The sequence below is a fragment of the Myotis yumanensis genome, unplaced genomic scaffold (genome assembly GCF_028538775.1).
Source record: "Myotis yumanensis isolate MYYU_CA2020_CCGP unplaced genomic scaffold, mMyoYum1.0.hap1 SCAF_3, whole genome shotgun sequence".
Classification (NCBI taxonomy): domain Eukaryota; kingdom Metazoa; phylum Chordata; class Mammalia; order Chiroptera; family Vespertilionidae; genus Myotis; species Myotis yumanensis.
Window position 1 is genome coordinate 28985447 of NW_027223754.1, and position 18020 is coordinate 29003466.

Genomic DNA, 18020 nt, shown 5'->3' on the forward strand with positions numbered 1-18020 from the left:
TATCAGAGGGACACTCTTATTCACAGCAGGGAAAGCAAGAACCCTGGTGAGGAGCAGCTGCAGCTGTGCCCTCTGTGGCTGCTGCATGTGATACGGCCGCGCTGCCTTGGAGATGGGCCGGTTCTGTCTCTGAGCTTGCTGAAGGCCTGGGAGGCCTGAGCCGCCATTGGCAGGAGCTGCCCACTTCCTGTTACCAGGAATGCTGCTTGTTGCCATGGCTACGAGCAGGCGCCCAGGGCTGTCACGGGAAGAGTGTGGCTCTCCCTGCCTCTGAGGCTCCATGTTTCTCATGCTCCTGGAGCCTGAGGCTCGTCTGTAGGCTTCTTGAGAGGAGGTGAGTAAGCCCATCTTTTTAAAAATATATATATATTTTTTGCCCTAGCCGGTTTGGCTCAGTGGATAGAACGTCAGCCTGCGGACTAAAAGGTTCCAGGTTCGATTCCGGTCAAGGGCATGTACCTTGGTTGCGGGCACATCCCCAATAGGAGGTGTGCAAGAGGCAGCTGATCGATGTTTCTCTCTCATCGATGTCTAACTCTCTATCCCTCTCCACTCCTCTCTGTAAAAAATCAATGAAATATATATTTTAAAAAAATATATTTTTATTTATTTCAGAGAGGAAGGGAGAGGGAGAGAGAGATAGAAACATCAGTGATGAGAGAAAATCATTGATTGGCTGCCTCCTGCACAGCCCACACTGGGGAGCCCGAAACCCAGGCATATGCCCTGACCGGGAATCAAACCATGACCTCCTGTTTCATAGGTCAACACTCAACCATTGAGCCACGCCCAGGCCAAGCCCATCTTGATGGGAAGTATACACCTAACAGTCAGGGTCCAGGGGTCCAGAGCCGGTCATACAGGCCGGGGAGCCAGGGGAGTGCGGGTCCTTCCTAAGGTTTGAACAAATGGTTGTGCAGCGGGGGCGGGGGTGCTTTGCAGTTTGCATTCCTGTGTGGTCAGCATGTGGCGTGGCTCCGGGCTCAGAGAGGAAATGGGAGAAGGAGTGAGGCAGGTCCTTTTCAAAAGAGGCATCATAGTTACTGCTCATCTTCACCTGAATAATTCATCATTGTGTTCATATTGCTCTGGTGCCCGGAGGCAGTGCCTTCAAGTAGATGGAGCTGGGATGGCCCCATTCTTCCAGACAGAATTCCTGTCATTCTCAGCTTTTATTACTGTCATTAACTTGTCCTGAAACAAGGACTCCACCTGCCTTTCTCAGAAGGGGAACCAGGAGGGCTGAGAAATTGTCCTAAGAGTATTCTAGGTACAGTTCTTGTGGGGGTTTTTTTTTTTTTAAATATATTTTATTGATTTTTTACAGAGAGGAAGAGAGAGGGATAGAGAGCTAGATACATTGATGGGAGAGAAACATCAATCAGCTGCCTCCTGCACACCCACCACTGGGGATGTGCCCGCAATCAAGGTACATGCCCTTGACCGGAATCGAACCTGAGATCTTTCAGTCTGCAGGCAGATGCTCTATCCACTGAGCCAAACCAGTTAGGGCTCTTGTGGGTTTTTAAAATGGCTTTAAAAAATAAACCACGCAATTTTAAATATTAGCATGATGTCAACGCTCTATTGGCTTTTCGAATCTATGTTGGCTTTTGGAATATATATGTACACACAAACACACACACAGATACGCACACACACCTACACACAAGCACACAGATACACACATACATGTTGTATTAGCTTCCTGGGGCTGCCATGACAACGCGCTGTAAGCTGAGAGGTGTGAACAACAGGAATCGTCTCCCACTGAGTTCGAAGTCTGAGATGGAGGTGTGGGACGGCTGGTTCCTTCGCAGGCTGTGAGGGGGCCTCTGTCCCAGGCGTCCCCCAGCTTCTGGTCTCGGGCAATCCTTGGCTTTTAAGCACCTCACCCAATCTCTGCCTTCCTGCTCACATGGTGTTCTCCTGGCCCGGTGTCTCCGTGTCCATACTTACCTTGTTGGTTGACAAAAGTTGGATTTTTCCCTTGTTATTAGAGAAATACATACTTATTTTAGAAAATACAGGCAAGCCAAAGAGAAAAATAGAAATAATCTGAAACTGTGTCACCCAGAGATGACACTAACTCACTGTTGTTAAGCGCCCACCTCCCTTGGTCTTCCCTCATCTAGCTGCTTCTCTTAGATAAGAGAGTCACATACGTCGAGTATTTCAGCAACATCTGCCCTTTGGCCATGAATTTCCCCAAACAGCCTCGATCACAAGAATCTCTTTCAACATTCTTGTGTGTCAGAGCATGTTCCTTATGGACTTTACGAACTATGGCTATTGGTGTAGTTTCCCCTCTGATATAGAGTTTCATGCTATTAGATTAATTTTTTTTAAGAAATCAATTGCAAGTTGCTTTCATAAGGTTGGAGAATTTTTTATTTTAGTTTTCTAAGGCAGTATTCAGAAGAGTTTCTTGTAATCATTTTCTTCTTCTTCCTTTTCTTGTAGACTAAATGCACCAGATGTCAGGTCCTTAGTATCACCAAAGTTGCACTAAAAGGTCATTCTAGAATTATGCAAGTTTTAGGAAAAAGCAAGGGAAATGGGAAGTTAGTAGTAAGCAGCCCAACGATTACAGAATCTTATGGTGTTTTAAAGCTCAACATGGATTTCTGTTTCTCATTTTTCTAATTTCAGGGAATGAATTTTATAGCGGGATATCTGATTCTTATCACGAAGAACGAAGAAGAATCCTTTTGGCTATTAGATGCTCTTGTTGGAAGAATACTACCTGGTATGTTGAAAATCCATACTGCATGCCTTTCACTGTCTTGTTTCTGATGTTATCGAAATGATTCAGCTGACAAGTCAAGATTTAATGAAAATATAACTGAATTGTTTGAGAGTTGAGGTTTAAAATCTTTTTGCAGTGAAGTTAAAGAGAAGAAATATATGTCAGACGATCGGCTCCAGCTAGAGCAGCTGGTCATTTCTGCATCTCAGAGCTTGAATTTGGCCGAGACTGTGTGCTTGGCTCATCTGTTCCTCAGTCTGTACCATTTGTGTTGAGACTCGTTTGGCCTTGGTATGTCTTACTGATCACCAAGTCTGCGAGAAGTTCACTTGGTTACATGCATATACCAGTATTTGTTACTGAGTTTGTGAATGGATGTAAGAGCGAAATAATTGTCAGCTGTCATTATTACTGTTATGAAGGTGAGAATCATTCTTGTCATACATTTCCACCTTTCTATTTATTAATAAATATTGTTTTAATTACTAAATACTTTATGTTAATAATCACCCACTGATTTTGGTAATGCACCATGTTGACTATGAGCTGCAGAGTAGGATCACTTTGGAAAGAGACGTGGCCAGAGCCATCCGGGTGGGATAGGACTCGATGGTGGCAGTTGGTCACAGTGAGCCTCACGTTTGTCCTGAAAGACTAGCATAGTTTCGAAGTCCTCATGACTGGGAGGTTACAGGCCTCCCACGGTAGTGAGCCCTGGGTTGGTCTTGTTTTCTGTCTGCCTCTGAGTTCCCTTCCTGCTCCTCCCTTCCCTCAGGCATGCCTCCCTGTGTCAGGCTAGACCCGCCCAGGACAGCGTCCAGGGACTTCTCTGGAGAGCCGGCTCCCATGTCTCCATGTTGAAGACAATGAGCGTGGTGTGCACATAGCACGTTTCAGGTTCCATGCTAAACTGTGCCTACATTCTCATTTAATCCTCAGAGCAGCTACACCACATACACCCAATTATTAAACCCGTTTTAAAGAGAAGGACACTTAAGGCGTAGATCCCACAGCTTTATGCAGCAGACCCCGGGTTCAAATCCACAGCTATGTGACTCTAAGACAGCCGTGGGCAAACTACGGCCGGCGGGCCGGATCCGGCCGTTTGAAATGAATAAAACTAAAAAAAAAAAAAAGACCGTACCCTTTTATGTAATGATGTTTACTTTGAATGTACATTAGTTCACACAAACACTCCATCCATGCTTTTGTTCCGGCCCTCCGGTCCAGTTTAAGAACCCATTGTGGCCCTCGAGTCAAAAAGTTTGCCCACCCCTGGTCTAAGACCTTGCATGTACCTCATGGGAGAGTGAGCCTGGATGGCACTGTTAAAGAAAGGGAGGATCTGGAAAGAGAGGGAAATGGGGCCCTCCTCATGCTCTGGAACGGCCATTAACAAGGGCTCAGGAGTGGGCATGCAGAGGCCAGGCTGGATGAAGCTGCCATGGGGAGAGGAAGGGTGCAAAGGTCCTGAGCGTGAGAAAAGAGCCTGAAGGGAGAGACTCTGGGAGTCCCAGCCTCAACGTGAAGGCCGGAGCTGCAGTGGTGGGGAAATGACGAGGAAGAGGGAGTCAGGACTTTCCATATAAAATATTGACAGAGCTTTGTAACATATTCACCTTTGGCTTCTGTTATGTCCTAAGACTGAATTACAGTGAGTATTTATATGCACGATCAACTCCGTTCTGGGGGTGTGGGAAACATCAGTGAACAAACTAGAAAAGGCCCTTCCCGGTGGAATTCCCATCATAGTAAGAAGTCAAACAATGAGCAACAGCAGCCACAGTTCAACCCATAATAAATAGGTAACATATGTCGTGTTGATATTCATACACACAGAACAAGGGAGCCCCGAGACTGAAAATTTACCTCAGTAAGTGGAAGGCAGGGAAAGACCGAAGAAAGAGGCTTGCAATTGATAGAGTTTATTTAGGGAAACTTACATTTGAGGCATGTCTTCTGCAGCTGCAAGACAAAATGGACCCCTCTGCCACTTGGTGCCAGAGAATTATATAGGACAAAAAGGGGAATAGTAATGGGTATGTCAGCGCTACCAGGTACAGGAAATTAATTTACATGCTTGACCAGGTCAGGACAATAACCTGCTCCAGGGACCAGTATATAGCAGGAGGCAAGGGAGGGGTACTGATTTATATCAGAATGAACATCCGTTATGATCAGATAGCCTCTAAAGGGGGTTTGCATAAAGCAACCTCCATTCTAGCCTGGGTCCAGCTGAAGGGACAGAGAGCAGTCATTTCATGGAACAGTCTCTCCTCTATAGTTAATAAACAAAATTTAACTGAGTACATTGGATGATCTAATTGGCTTTATTAAACGATTCATGAATCAAGCAGCAACTCATCTAATAGGTAGAGAGATGCTATGAGGGGTTATACAAGATAGAAGGCTTTTATAGAAAGGAGGGCGGGACAAAGAAGTCAGCAAAAGAAAAGTGAAAGTTCATTAAAGGAAAGTAAGAATTCAGGTGATGGTGGCTTCTCATTGGCTAAGCTGTGACGTTTCCATTGGCTGGGCTTGTTGCTGGGCAGGGGGAGAATCTGCTGGAGTATTAAAGTAGTCAAGTGTTGTGGTCTGTAATTGACTTTCTTCCTGTTGAGGTCTGTAGTTGAGGTCTTCCTTTTTGGGGTAGTTGACCTCAAGTGGTAAGGTGTGATAGCTCCCTCAATAGGCCTTCCCAACTCCAATTATAGTTGAGGTTTCCTTTAAATTTTGCAACAGATTATTAGCAGGTAATAAATGCTGACTTAGAAAAACATAAGAGCAAGACTCCAAATTCCTCCTGAAGTGGCAGTGTCATTACAGAGACTTACTTTTAAATCCATGAAATGTCATTTCCTAATCATTATTAGGTTCAGTCAGACTAAACTGCAGTGCCATCAAAAACAAAAGAAAATGTCACAGCCGAAACCGGTTTGGCTCAGTGGATAGAGCATCGGCTGCGGACTGAAGGGTCCCAGGTTCGATTCCGGTCAAGGGCATGTACCTGGCTTGCGGGCACATCCCCAGTAGGAGATGTGCAGGAGGCAGCTGATCGATGTTTCTCTCTCATCGATGTTTCTGACTCTCTATCTCTCTCCCTTCCTCTCTGTAAAAAATCAATTTTATATACAGAAAATGTCACAATAAAAATGTTAGGACTGTGAGAGAAAAAAGGGATTATTCTTGCCATTGCAGAGCTCTCCAAATGGCAAAGAGGCAGCTGCATGCCATGTTATCTGAATTCTCATTGCACAAACTAGGTCATTTTAGTGCCACAGTTATCCTGCTTTTACTGGTTTCTTTTTTAATTACAGAAAAAAAATGCAGATATATTCTCATTTTAAAAGTTCAAAAATACAATAGTTATTATGAGATAAAAAGTAACAGTCTTCCTTCACTAACACCCATTTCTCTCCTACTCAGAGGTAATTATTATCATGTTATCAATTTGGTATATGTATTTCCAGAGTTCTTTCTATGTATTTATATTTATATATAATGAAAGAGTGAAATTTCACAAATGAAAGAGTGAAAATTAAAAACAAAACAAAGGCCGTAACCGGTTTGGCTTAGTGGATGGAGTGTTGGCCTGTGGACTGAAGGGTTCCGGGTTCGATTCCGGTCAAGGGCATGTACCTTGGTTTCGGGCACATCCCCAGTAGGGGGTGTGCAGGAGGCAGCAGATCGATGTTTCTCTCTCATTGATGTTTCTAACTCTCTATCCCTCTCCCTTCCTCTCTGTAAAAAATCAATAAAATATATATTTTAAAAACAAACAAATAAAACAAAACAAACAAACAACAAAAAAAAAATAAAGAACCAATAGAAAAGATGAACTGAAACAAAAACTGGTTCTTCAGGAAAACTGATAAGATAGATAAACCTTTGGCAAGATTGGTAAAGAAAATTATGTATAAGGTATTTAGAAATGAAAAATCTGCTGTGATTTGAAAATCTACTGATTTTACTACAAATAAAATGAAGACACTGATACTTTTGAGAAAAAGACAGTTTAACAAAGTTGACTTGAGAGAAAATAGAGCATCTGAATGGGCATATGAACAGACATACAAAAATCTCTTCACAGACATAAAATCTTATCAAACAGAAGGAACAGATATTTCCTATATGTTTTCTAAATCTTGTAGAAAATAGAAAATGATAACTACTCATCAATTTATGCTACGAAGCTGGTACAACCTTGTTGTCATGCAGGTGAATCTCACTGATGAGCAGTTATACAAATCCTAATTTAAATAATAATAAATTAGCAACTTGAATCCAGGGATGGTCATGGAGGATTATTTTTTTATCTAAAGAGAGTTTATACCAGGAATTCAAGGATGGCTTAATTATATGGAAGACTCAAGAGCAAAGCCAAGCTAATAAAGGCTTGAAAGAAGAATACAGGTGTGGGAGGGAGGAGGGGAGAGAGAGAAGAATACTGGAGATTTATTATAATGCTATAATAAATTGTGTGATATTAGCGTATTGATATATACATAGAAAAGAGGCCAGAAGTCAACTGGTCTACTAACCTATTAATCTATTAGAATCTATGTGAGATGTCTCAATTAATGGGGAAAAGAAAGACTATTTGAAATATCATTTGGTGACAATTGACTATCTATATGGAAGAAGACAAAATTAGATCCTTATTTCTATTCCAGATGGATTCAGACTTTTGTGAAAAAGCAGATAGGCACTTTACAAAATAGGAAACCTGAATGGCCAACAAAGTTATGAAGAGATGACCAAGTTCTCCTGTGAGCAAGGAAATGCAGATTTAAGCAGCACTGAAGTAGGATGTCAAAGCCAGCATAGCCACCTGACGGCCACCACTTCTAGGCAAGTGACACCCCAATTTCAGAGCAGTGGAAATGGGGTACAAGTCAGTGCTAGGACCGAAGACAGCATTGTGTTATGGACTTCTCACAGAGGACGCAGAGCAGAGTACAAAGTCACAGACCTCATGGTCCTGTGCACGCCTTGCTGGCCTCCTGCCCTGTTGCCGGAGCCTTCCTCAGGCACTACCACCTCTAGGAGTTGTACAAAAGTTAAGTCACTCATATAAGGTTTACTTAAAGAATTTCACTTTTACACTTAAATGCCTCTTATGGTCCCAAAGCAACAAAGCACTAGCAAACAATACATTCTAAATCCAGATTGCAGTCTCCCGCAGAATGCAGTCCCCAGCAGACCTCCTGGGAACCGGTGGTAGCTCTTCTGATTAGGCACCACTCACACCAAGGCATCCGGTGAAGGGATGCAAAAGAAAAAGCAGATTCACTTTGTGGATAGAAGAGGATTCCTGAGCCTTGCAGAGAAGCGAGGCCAGGCGCTGAGCCCCTAGTGCTAATGGTGCCCATCCTACTTCAAGAAGTAAAGGGGGTAATTGCCTCCAGTAATGAATCAGTGCAATAATGAACTAATGATGTATTAGCATCCTGAAAAGCAGGTCAAACCTGTTTTCCGTTGAAACACAGGGAAACAGGCTGTTAATTGCTCATCACAGAATAACCCAGCTGAAGCGAGAAGGTGTGGCCGAGATGAGGACTGATAAGGCACGCTGGAGAGGGGAGGGGGGGGTGGGGGGAGCCCACAGACCCTTAGGAGCAAAGGTGGAGCAGGCCGACACTGGACTCTCTTTGTCGCAGCTGCACTGGAGGATGTGTTCCATGTGTTCTCTTGATTAACTTACCCACAGGGTCTCCTCCATAGTATTCCACAGCCTGTGCTCTACTCCTGTGGGGACCGGTGTTTGCTTTTTCACAGGCTGACATTCATCCCTGGCCTGAAGAGCATCCATTTGGAAATTAGACTTTACGGGTTTGAATCCCAACTCTACCACTTTCTTCTTTTTTTCTTATTTAAGATATTTTTATTGATTTCAGAGAGAAAGGGAGAGGGAGAGAGAGATAGAAACATCAATGATGAGAGAAAATCATTGATCGGCTGCCTCCCACAACCCGGGCATTTGCCCTGGACCAGAATCAAACCCGGGACCCTTCAGTCCACAGGCCAATGCTCTATCCACGGAGCCAAACCAGCCAGGACCCAGCTCTACCACTTTCTACTCATGTAGCAATAACCACAGGCACGCTTTAAATCTGTACACCCCACCCCCACAGCAGCTCCCACACCCCAGACAGCACCCCAGCAGCGGCCCTGCCCCCGCAGCAGCATTTAGTTAGTCTTCCAGTGTCTGACACAGCCATTATGCTGTCTGCCGAGGTGAATGTCCCCAGGAGAAGCATAAGTAGGGGCCCCAGACAGGTGAGTCAGTTCAGGGCCTACCTAGGATTTATCTGTCCCTGTGCAGAGTGGAATGTGCCCTGTCAGGTGCTCCTCAGCTCAGACAGGTAGGGCTGTGCTGCAGGCGGGACCTCCAGGGAACTGGTTTGTCTCGCCTGCAACATTCAAGGGCAGAATGCATCGAGGAGGGAAAGTAGGTACAGAGGGCTTCAGGGATCTCCCCTGGTGACCGGCTCAGGCCTGTGGTGTGTGACTCTGACATCTATTTTTGGAAGCTACTGTAAGCGTCTCTGTAACCAAGAAGGTCGTGCTGTGCTCACAGCTTAAATGTCCTTCTGGGCAAATCCTCTTATCACTGCTGCACCTGGACCCGGCTCCCTCTGAGATGTCCCTCGTATAACTGGGTTGGCACTGAAGACACTCTCGAACGGAGAACAGAGAATCTCTGCTTCTTTCTTCCCAAAAGGAGCAGAATATTGCCGAATTAAAAAGGAGAAAGAGAGTAAATGGCTCCAAGTTTCCAAATGTATGAAAGGGAAGAATTTTTTTTTAAATCCCTGGTGTTTTATAACCAAATTGGCTTCTATTAAATTATGTTCAGTATTAAACAGTTTATTGTAGCTTACTCTTTGAAAACTAGCAATGTGACTGTGATATTGTGTCAATATTTATGATGACTATTTTAGGTCGAAACGGCCCCGGCGTGGTAGGGACAACCCCGGTCAGGTTGAAACGGCCCCCGTGAGGTAGGGACGACCCCAGTCAGGTCGAAACGGCCCCGGTGTGGTAGGGACAACCCCGGTCAGGTTGAAACAGCCCCGGTGTGGTAGGGACAACCCCGGTGAGGTTGAAACGGCCTCCGTGAGGTAGGGACGACCCCAGTCAGGTCGAAACGGCCCCGGTGTGGTAGGGACGACCCCGGTGAGGTTGAAACAGCCCCCGTGAGGTAGGGACAACCTTGGTCAGGTCGTAACGGCCCCGGTGTGGTAGCGACAACCCCAGTCAGGTTGAAACGGCCCTGGTGTGGTAGGGACGACCCCAGTGAGGTTGAAACGGCCCCCGTGAGGTAGGGACGACCCCGGTGAGGTTGAAACGGCCCTGGTGAGGCTCAGACGGCCCTGGTGAGGTTGAGACTACTCCAGTGAGGTTGGGACAAATAAAGGGGACCAGTATGGACTGATGAACAGGGGTAGATACAGAAGCAGAGCAACATTGAACAGAATGTTAAACTACAATGGGGAGCCTGGGGAGGGTTGGGGGGGGGGATTAAGAGACCAACTGAAGGACTTATATGCATGCATATAAGATTAACCAATGGACACAAGACACGGGGCGGGGGGGGCGGGGGGTAGGGGCCGGGGGAATGTCATGGGGGGGGGGAAAGGAGACATATGTAATACTCTTTGTAATACTTTAAGAAGTAAAAATTATTAAAAAAATAAATAAATAAATAAATAAATAAATTAGTGGGATACAAAAGTCAAAAAAAAAAAAAAATATTTATGATGACTATTTTAACCAAAATATTTCATTTGCCATGGCGAGAGACTGGGCTGCATGCTGAATGTGTCTGTTCTATTGCATAGATTACCTGCTACATTTTTATAGCAGAAGTTAGGCGTTAAAATTATTATAATACATCACACTAAGAAGCTAGGAAATTTTTTTGGCAAGGCAAATGTCCAGTCAAAAGATGGACATGCTCTTGGCAGTGTTGGTCTTTCTGTCTGTTGAACGAGTGGTCACAGAGCTGTAGGGACCGCTGGCTGCCCTCTGGTGCCCAGGGCCCTGATGGGAGAAGCAGAGCGACCATGAGGTCGCCTTAGCAGGTTGTGCTTTCCATGTTTTGACAGGCTGGTGTCCCCAAGCTACTACAGTAAAAGAAAATTTTCCAAATTAAGTTGTCAGCCTTCTTTGGGAATGAACAAGAACAATTTTAGATTTAATATTGTCTCTGCCTTTCTGTATTCAGCGTGGTGGGGACATTTAGATCCTTCTAGAATTTCTGGTAAATAGAATGAAGTGTCCTCCGCCCTCAAGTTGGAAGAAGCATGTAGGACTCCTTGAAACTTCAGCAAAGAGAGCCTTCACCAGCAGCTCTATGTGTAGACATTCCCCTGCACACGTGAGCACACGCATGTGAGTTGACAGTGCCTGGACGCCCATCAGCCAGGAGCCAGTGAAGTGGGTTATGGCATATCCCTGCGAAGGCACCTCAGCAGAGGGCAGGCCATGTACATGAGGATGCAGAAAGGTGTTAGGGAAGTTTGCAAAGGGATGTATGTGTGACATGGCATTACAGGTATGGAGGAGGCCCATCAGACTGCTTAGTGATAAATGGTTACCTAGGGGACGACTTTGACTTTTCACCTGCTACTCTCCTGTAGTGTTCAACTTTATCAGGGGCATGTATCACCTTCATAACAAAAAACACCAGTAAAGAAGGAAGAGTGCGGCCGTGCTCAGAGGACCCCAGGATGCTCGGGAGGCATTGGCATGATGCTGGAGAAGCCATCATGGCTGGGGCAGCCGCTGTCCTTGAAATCCCAAGTCCACCCCATCAAGGGCACATGTTTTACCAACCAGCTGTGGGATTAGAAATTTATGATTTAGGCCAAAAATTTTTTTTAAGATATTTTATTGATTTTTTACAGAGAGGAAGGGAGAGAGATAGAGTAAGAAACATCGATGAGAGAGAAACATCGATCAGCTGCCTCCTGCACACCCACAGCTGGGGCTGTGCCCGCAACCAAGGTACATGCCCTTGACCAGAATCGAACCAATCAAACTGGGGACCCGTTAGTCTGCAGGCCGACGCTTTATCCACTGAGCCAAACCGGTCAGGGCTAGGCCAAATTTTTTAAAATAATGTTTTGTGACACTAATTTGTGTGCCTAAACCCTCCACTCTGGGGAGGCAGTGGATGCAGAGGGATGATATAGAGGGACCACCTGCTTTGAGCCCCACCTCTCCTTACTCCGTGTATGTAGGGGGTGGCACCATGGCACCACGTGGGCACTGGGGTCAGGCTCGCTTGTGCCTGCTCCCTCATCCTCCGTGGGCCACCTCGACCCTGAAGCTTCTCTGGCTCCCAGGAAGGAGCTTGCTGCAGGCAGTGCTGTCCCTGCAGCTCAGGTGGCCCTATGCCTGCTCCTCCCGCGCCCCCAGCCTCCCTTAGTCCGGGTGGGCAGAGCCATCAAGGGCGGCATGTCCGTGGCTGCTGGGCTCTCCCTCAGTCTGGATGACAGGGAAAGGCAGCTGTCACCTGCAGATTTTTAAAGTTTTATTTTTTATTGTGATAAAATACACATAATATGATATTTACAATCTTTATCATTTTTAAAAGATATTTTATATTGATCTTTTGGGAGATAAGGAGAGGGAGAGAAAGAGAAACATCAGTGTAAGAGTGAAACATCAATCGACTGCCTCCTGCACCCCCCTACCAGGATAGTGCCACAACCTAGGCATGTGCTCTGACCAGGAGACGGACTGGCAACCTTTCGGTGCACAGGACAATGCCTAACCAACTGAGCCACATCGGCCAGGGCAACAATCTTTACCATTTTTAAGTGTACAGTTCAGTGGCATCAAGCGCATTCACATTGTTGTGTAACCATCACCACCATCCACCTCCAGAATTTTCTCATCTTCCCGAATGGAACTCTGTCCCCATTAAATAATAGCTCCCCACTCCCTTCTTCCAGCCCCTGGCACCCACCATTCTACTTTCTGTCTGATTTTGGAGGCTCTAGGCATCTCACATAAGTGGAATCATGTAGTATTTGTTCGTTTGTGGCTGGCTTATTTCACTTAGCACAATGTCCTCGAGCTTCATCCTATTGTTGGACGTGTCAGTTTCCCTCCTTTTAAAGGCAGAATCATACTCCATTATGTGTGTAGACCACATTATCCATAGGCAGACGCTTGGTTGTGTACTTTTTTGGCTGTTGTGAATAATCCTGCTACGAGCATGGGTGTGTAAACACTCCTTCTTTCTGCCAGCCGATTTTAACCAATGCCCACCAGGGCCTCACTGTCCAGAGCCCCCAGGGACCCCGGGGGGCCTTGCTTTGGGAATCACTCCCAGGAGTCCCTTTATCCACACAGCATGGCATCTCTCCCTGGTCCTCCCTCTAACCTTGCCCTCCTCTTTTCTAGAAAGGATCCTCTGGGGACAGCCCTGTTTTCTTTCCCTGGCTGAGAGGGAACGAGGGATGAGGCTCTCAGGGGCTGTGGTTGTGGAACAAGTGATACACATTTTTGGGTTTTTCTCTTCATCCCTGTGGCAGATTACTACAGCCCTGAGATGCTGGGCCTGAAGACGGACCAGGAGGTCCTGGGGGAGCTGGTGAGGACCAAGCTGCCAGCGGTGGCGGCCCTGATGGACGGGCATGGCGTCCTGTGGACTCTGGTCGTGTCTCGCTGGTTCATCTGCCTGTTTGTGGATATCCTGCCCGTGGAGGTGAGCATGTCGCAAGCCTCGCTGGGCCCAGGGCTGGCTCAGATCACCGTGCAGTGATGCGCCATGTCTGTTTCTCTGCAGACAGTGCTTCGAATCTGGGATTGTTTGTTCAACGAAGGCTCAAAGATTATCTTCCGGGTGGCTCTGACGCTGATTAAGCAACATCAGGCTTTTATTTTGGAAGCCACCAGTTTTGCAGACATCTGTGAAAAGTTCAAGGAGATCACCAAAGGGAGTTTTGTGACTGAATGTCACACCTTTATGCAGGTGAGTGTCTGGGTGTGCTCAGCCTGTACTTTGCTCTGCGGTTCCATTTGCCTGGCCTGTGGAATGGGAGTCCTGGCTTTGCACATCTGTCCGGCAAAGCATCTGTCTCTGTGTTTCCTTTGGATCTGGATCTCTGCCTCCACTCAACCCTTCACCCTCCCATCTCAAGCAAACCCTGAGGAGGGACTCCGCCCTTCCAGGCCCTCTTCTCCTGGAGCCTAGTGCCCGAGGCAGATGGGTGGGGCCACCTACCTGGAGTCCAGCAGCTGCTGCCCCTCCTCCTGTGCATCAGCCATGGAGTGGCTTGCCCCAAGGTGGGCAGGGTCCAATGCTTATAGGACCCCTTGTAGGGCTGGTTCTTCACTGGGAAGCATCAAGATGTGAGTACACAGCTACAGTGTACACAGTGTACACAGCAGGTACACTGCTGCCTGTGTACCTGATCTCAGAGGCTCTCCTGATGGCCCCGTCTACAGGTCTCCAGTTTCTCCTGGTCCTAGCGGGGCTGCAGGCTCTGTAGATGACTCATACCTGGTGAATGAATGAAGTGGGAGCTGCATTTGACAGGCCTTCTGAGGAGGCCTGGGAGCTGGGACAGGCCTAGGCTGGTAAGAGGGTTTTAGGTAGGCTAGTGGGAAGAGGGCGCCAGCCAGGAGCAGAGCCCAGAGCTTGAATAGCCCTGGTGGGAGGTGAGGAGTGCTATCTGGAGCAGCCTTGCTCCAGAGCACCTGGCCCACCTGGCTTTTCACCTTTCCATTTGAAGTAATTACAAATTCCAAGGAGGTAGCAGAGGGCATCCACGGGGTGCGCTGTTCAGATGCCCCGGAAAGCCAGGTGCTTCTCCAAGCCTCCCTGGGAGGTGCAAGCAGCTTGCTGGGACTGTTTTGCCTGGGAGCCACCAAGGGCCAGCCTGCTGATGGCTGGGACTGTCTTAGAGAACATCCAGGGCTCTGAGACAGAGAGGAGTGCCTTGAGCTTTCTCCACGCCACTCTGGAGGTGTGCTGGACAGCTGCTGGGAGAGGGAAAACCTGCAGAGCTAGGGCTGGGGTTCTGCTTCCCCCTGGCCTAGAAGACAGCTTCCCATTTAGCTGCTGTGGTGGGGACTAGTGGTCATGAGGGTCACACGCACCCTCTAAATGGCAGGCGGGTGGGCATGAACGCTGACATTTCAGCTGGTACCAATAAAGAGAAGATGAGGATGCTGGATAAGAAATGTCAGGCAGAAACCTGACTCCTTTGGAGGCTTGTCAGGTAGAGTTGGAGCCCATCATCTAAGACAAAATACTCCGGAGTAACTTCTCCGTCCTTGGAAGTCTTGAAGCCACTGGTGGCCTCTTGGTGAGAATGTTATTGGGGAATTCAAGCAGCAGATGGCAGGACCCTGCTCTTTTAGGCCTCATGAGTCTGTGATTGTAGGTCGAGGAGTTGGTAGGAGCCGGACATTGAATTTGGACAGAATCATAGCTTGCACTCACCTGTATGACTGCTGGCAGGTTTTAGGATTCCTTTTAGACTCAAGATGCTCATTTATAATAGGAAGAGATGATAACAGGTCCTGCATCCTAAGGATATTTAGAGCATTTTGCTTGTTTTAATGAGATACAATTCCCATATCATAAAATTCACCCTTTGAACATGAACAGTTCAAAGGTATAGTTCCATTATCTAGTTCCAGAACATTCTTTTTTTCCCCAGAACATTTTCATCACCCCCAAAATGAACCCCGTAACCCCTACCCACACCCCCACCCACCCCCGCCACCAAACCCTGGGCAACCACCAGTCTATGTTCTGTTTCTAAGGGCTTACTTCACATAAGGAGAATCAAATAATGTGTGCCCTTTCGCATTGACTTCTTTCGTTCAGCACAATGCTTTCAAGGTTGTGTGGCTCTGGAATTTATGTAAGTGTTTAGCGGAGTACCTTGCACATGGCAAGTACTCAGTAAGTGCTAGCGTTTATAAAGTGCAAAGGGCAGTGAGGCGACAGCTCTGCCCATGAGCCAGCTGCAGGTGAGTATGCTGTCCACAGTGGGACTTTGCCTGTGTTGCTGCCCAAAGGCGCTCTGGGCCCTGTGAGCTTGGTGAGCTTGAGGGAAGCACAGAGGACCATGAAGACACTGGGTTTTGCCAGTCTCCTCACATTGAAATAAAAATGCCGTGTATCATTGCACAGGATAGATGTAGCCATTCAAGGGAAGTTGGCAGGGAAACAGCCCTAGTACAGTGAGTCTCATTTTCTCAGTGATTTCTGCAAAATTGTATCTGTATTTCTGTATTAAGAGCACATCAGCACAGCAATTGCAGTTTCTACGTCACAAGTCTCTGAAACCCTAAACAAGAACCTCGAATGTCCTGGAGAATAGAAACTGATCTCCTGTGGGAGCTCAGAGCAACATTAATGGGCAGAGGACAGGTGAACAGCCTGGCACATCTCGGTGGATGTGACTTACTGCCCCTTCTCAGTGATGGCTGGTTCAGGGGGCAGTTAGCACGCACGCTCTCTACGCTGACCTTAGGTGCTGTGTATTATAAAACCACAGAAGAATTTCAGAAATGTAGTTTCTTTTAACAAAATCTTTTAATGACTAGCCTTTACACCTGGCCTAATTTATAACCGTGAATTTCTCAGCAGTAACTGCACAAATTATTATTAAATTACTCATAAAAGATGGCACATCAACCAGCTCAAAATGTTTGTTCTCATGTCCATCCTAACGCCCAGCCTCTGGAGTCCCACGGCTGTGGCCACCTGCCTGCTGCTCTCTGCTCTGCCTCCCTCCCAGACACCCTTTTCTCCTCATGGGGAGGCAGTTTTGTTACTAGAAATGAGTCTGAGTCTCTTCCTGCTTCCATTTCTCAAATCTGGTTTCTTATGCTTCGTCTGCTCATGAATGGCTTGACTGGGTCAGAGCTACTAAGGATGCAACAGTTAAAGGGTTTAAACCAGGGGTGGGCAAACTTTTTGACTCGAGGGCCACAATGGGTTCTTAAACTGGACCGGAGGGCCGGAACAAAAGCATGGATGGAGTGTTTGTGTGAACTAATATAAATTCAAAGTAAACATCATTACATAAAAGGGTACGGTCTTTTTTTTTTTTTTAGTTTTATTCATTTCAAATGGGCCGGATCCGGCCTGCGGGCCGTAGTTTGCTCACAATACAAAGGACTCAGGCAGGCAACAGAAGCAAAAATACACACATCAAACTTAAAACCTTCTGCACAGGCAAGGAAACAAACAGCAGCCTGACCAGAAAAAATATTTGCAAACCATGTATTTAATAAGGGTTAGTATCTAGAATTTATAATTAACTACCCGGGGCTGAGGAGTGTCTTCCCTCGGTGGGTGTGGTCTTACATCTGTCCATCTGCCACAGCCTCGCCTTGAACAGGGGGCGGCTAAGGTAAAAACTTATCTTTGGTTTGTTTTTAGTCCAATTCCGTTCCTCTTCCAGAAAATCTTCTCCGAGCCTGGAAGCTTGCCCATGACCACCATCACCAGGCTTCGGGAGAGCTGCAGGGCCAAGCTGCTGGTGCAGGGGTGACCTGGACACACTCCCCTCTGCCCTGACCATGATGCTTCATTCCCAGAGTTGACCAATTTGTACTGCTTTCCTTTTTAGTGCTGTAAATACTTGATGTCTCCACATTTTAGTCGTGAATTTTTTAAAAGAGCAATTTAAAGTCATGTCATTCTGTAACTGATGAGCTATGAAGTCAAATTTCTGAAGATATATTTTTACCTGAGACAATAATATATAAAATGTGAGGTGTGCGTTTGTATTTAATAAAGTATGTCAACACCTATGAGTTTGTGATTGCCAGCTGATTGAAAATTAAAACCAAAACAGTAAACTGTCATTAGTGTTACTAATGCCAATTAAATATTATTCTATTCCTTTCTGTGGCAGAGCATTTACCTTCATGTAAGGTTTGTAAATGTACAAGTGATCTCTCTTTAGAAAGGTAATTTTTTAAAAAGATTTTTAAAAATTTGATTTTTAGGTTTTTAGAGAGAGGGAGAGAGAGGGAAACATTGATGTGAGAGTGAAACATCAATCGGCTGCCTTCTGCACGCCCCCTACTAGGCATTGAGCCTGAAACCCAGGCACGTGCCCTGACCACGAGTCAAATTGGAATTTTTGGTGCTCCAGTATACGCCCAACAAACAGCCACACTGGCCAGGGCTAGAAAGGTAATTTAAAAAAACTTGAAACCTCACTGCCTAGGTAGGCTGAACCCTGCATGGGACAGGCAGGGGCAGACAGGGACAGGATGGGGC

The 18020-nt window shown here is 46.4% G+C and overlaps 1 protein-coding gene across 1 annotated transcript in view; it reads left to right on the forward strand.

The window, feature by feature from the left end:
* Positions 1 to 17545, forward strand: part of GRTP1 (growth hormone regulated TBC protein 1) — a 31978-nt gene extending 14433 nt beyond the window's left edge. Inside the window, exons 5-8 of the mRNA XM_070408560.1 lie at positions 2653 to 2749; positions 13300 to 13472; positions 13554 to 13739; positions 17194 to 17545. Coding sequence (XP_070264661.1) covers positions 2653 to 2749; positions 13300 to 13472; positions 13554 to 13739; positions 17194 to 17283 — 546 coding nt within the window. The 3' untranslated portion in view covers positions 17284 to 17545. The remainder of the gene's footprint in view (positions 1 to 2652; positions 2750 to 13299; positions 13473 to 13553; positions 13740 to 17193) is intronic.
* The last annotated feature ends 475 nt before the right edge of the window (positions 17546 to 18020 follow it).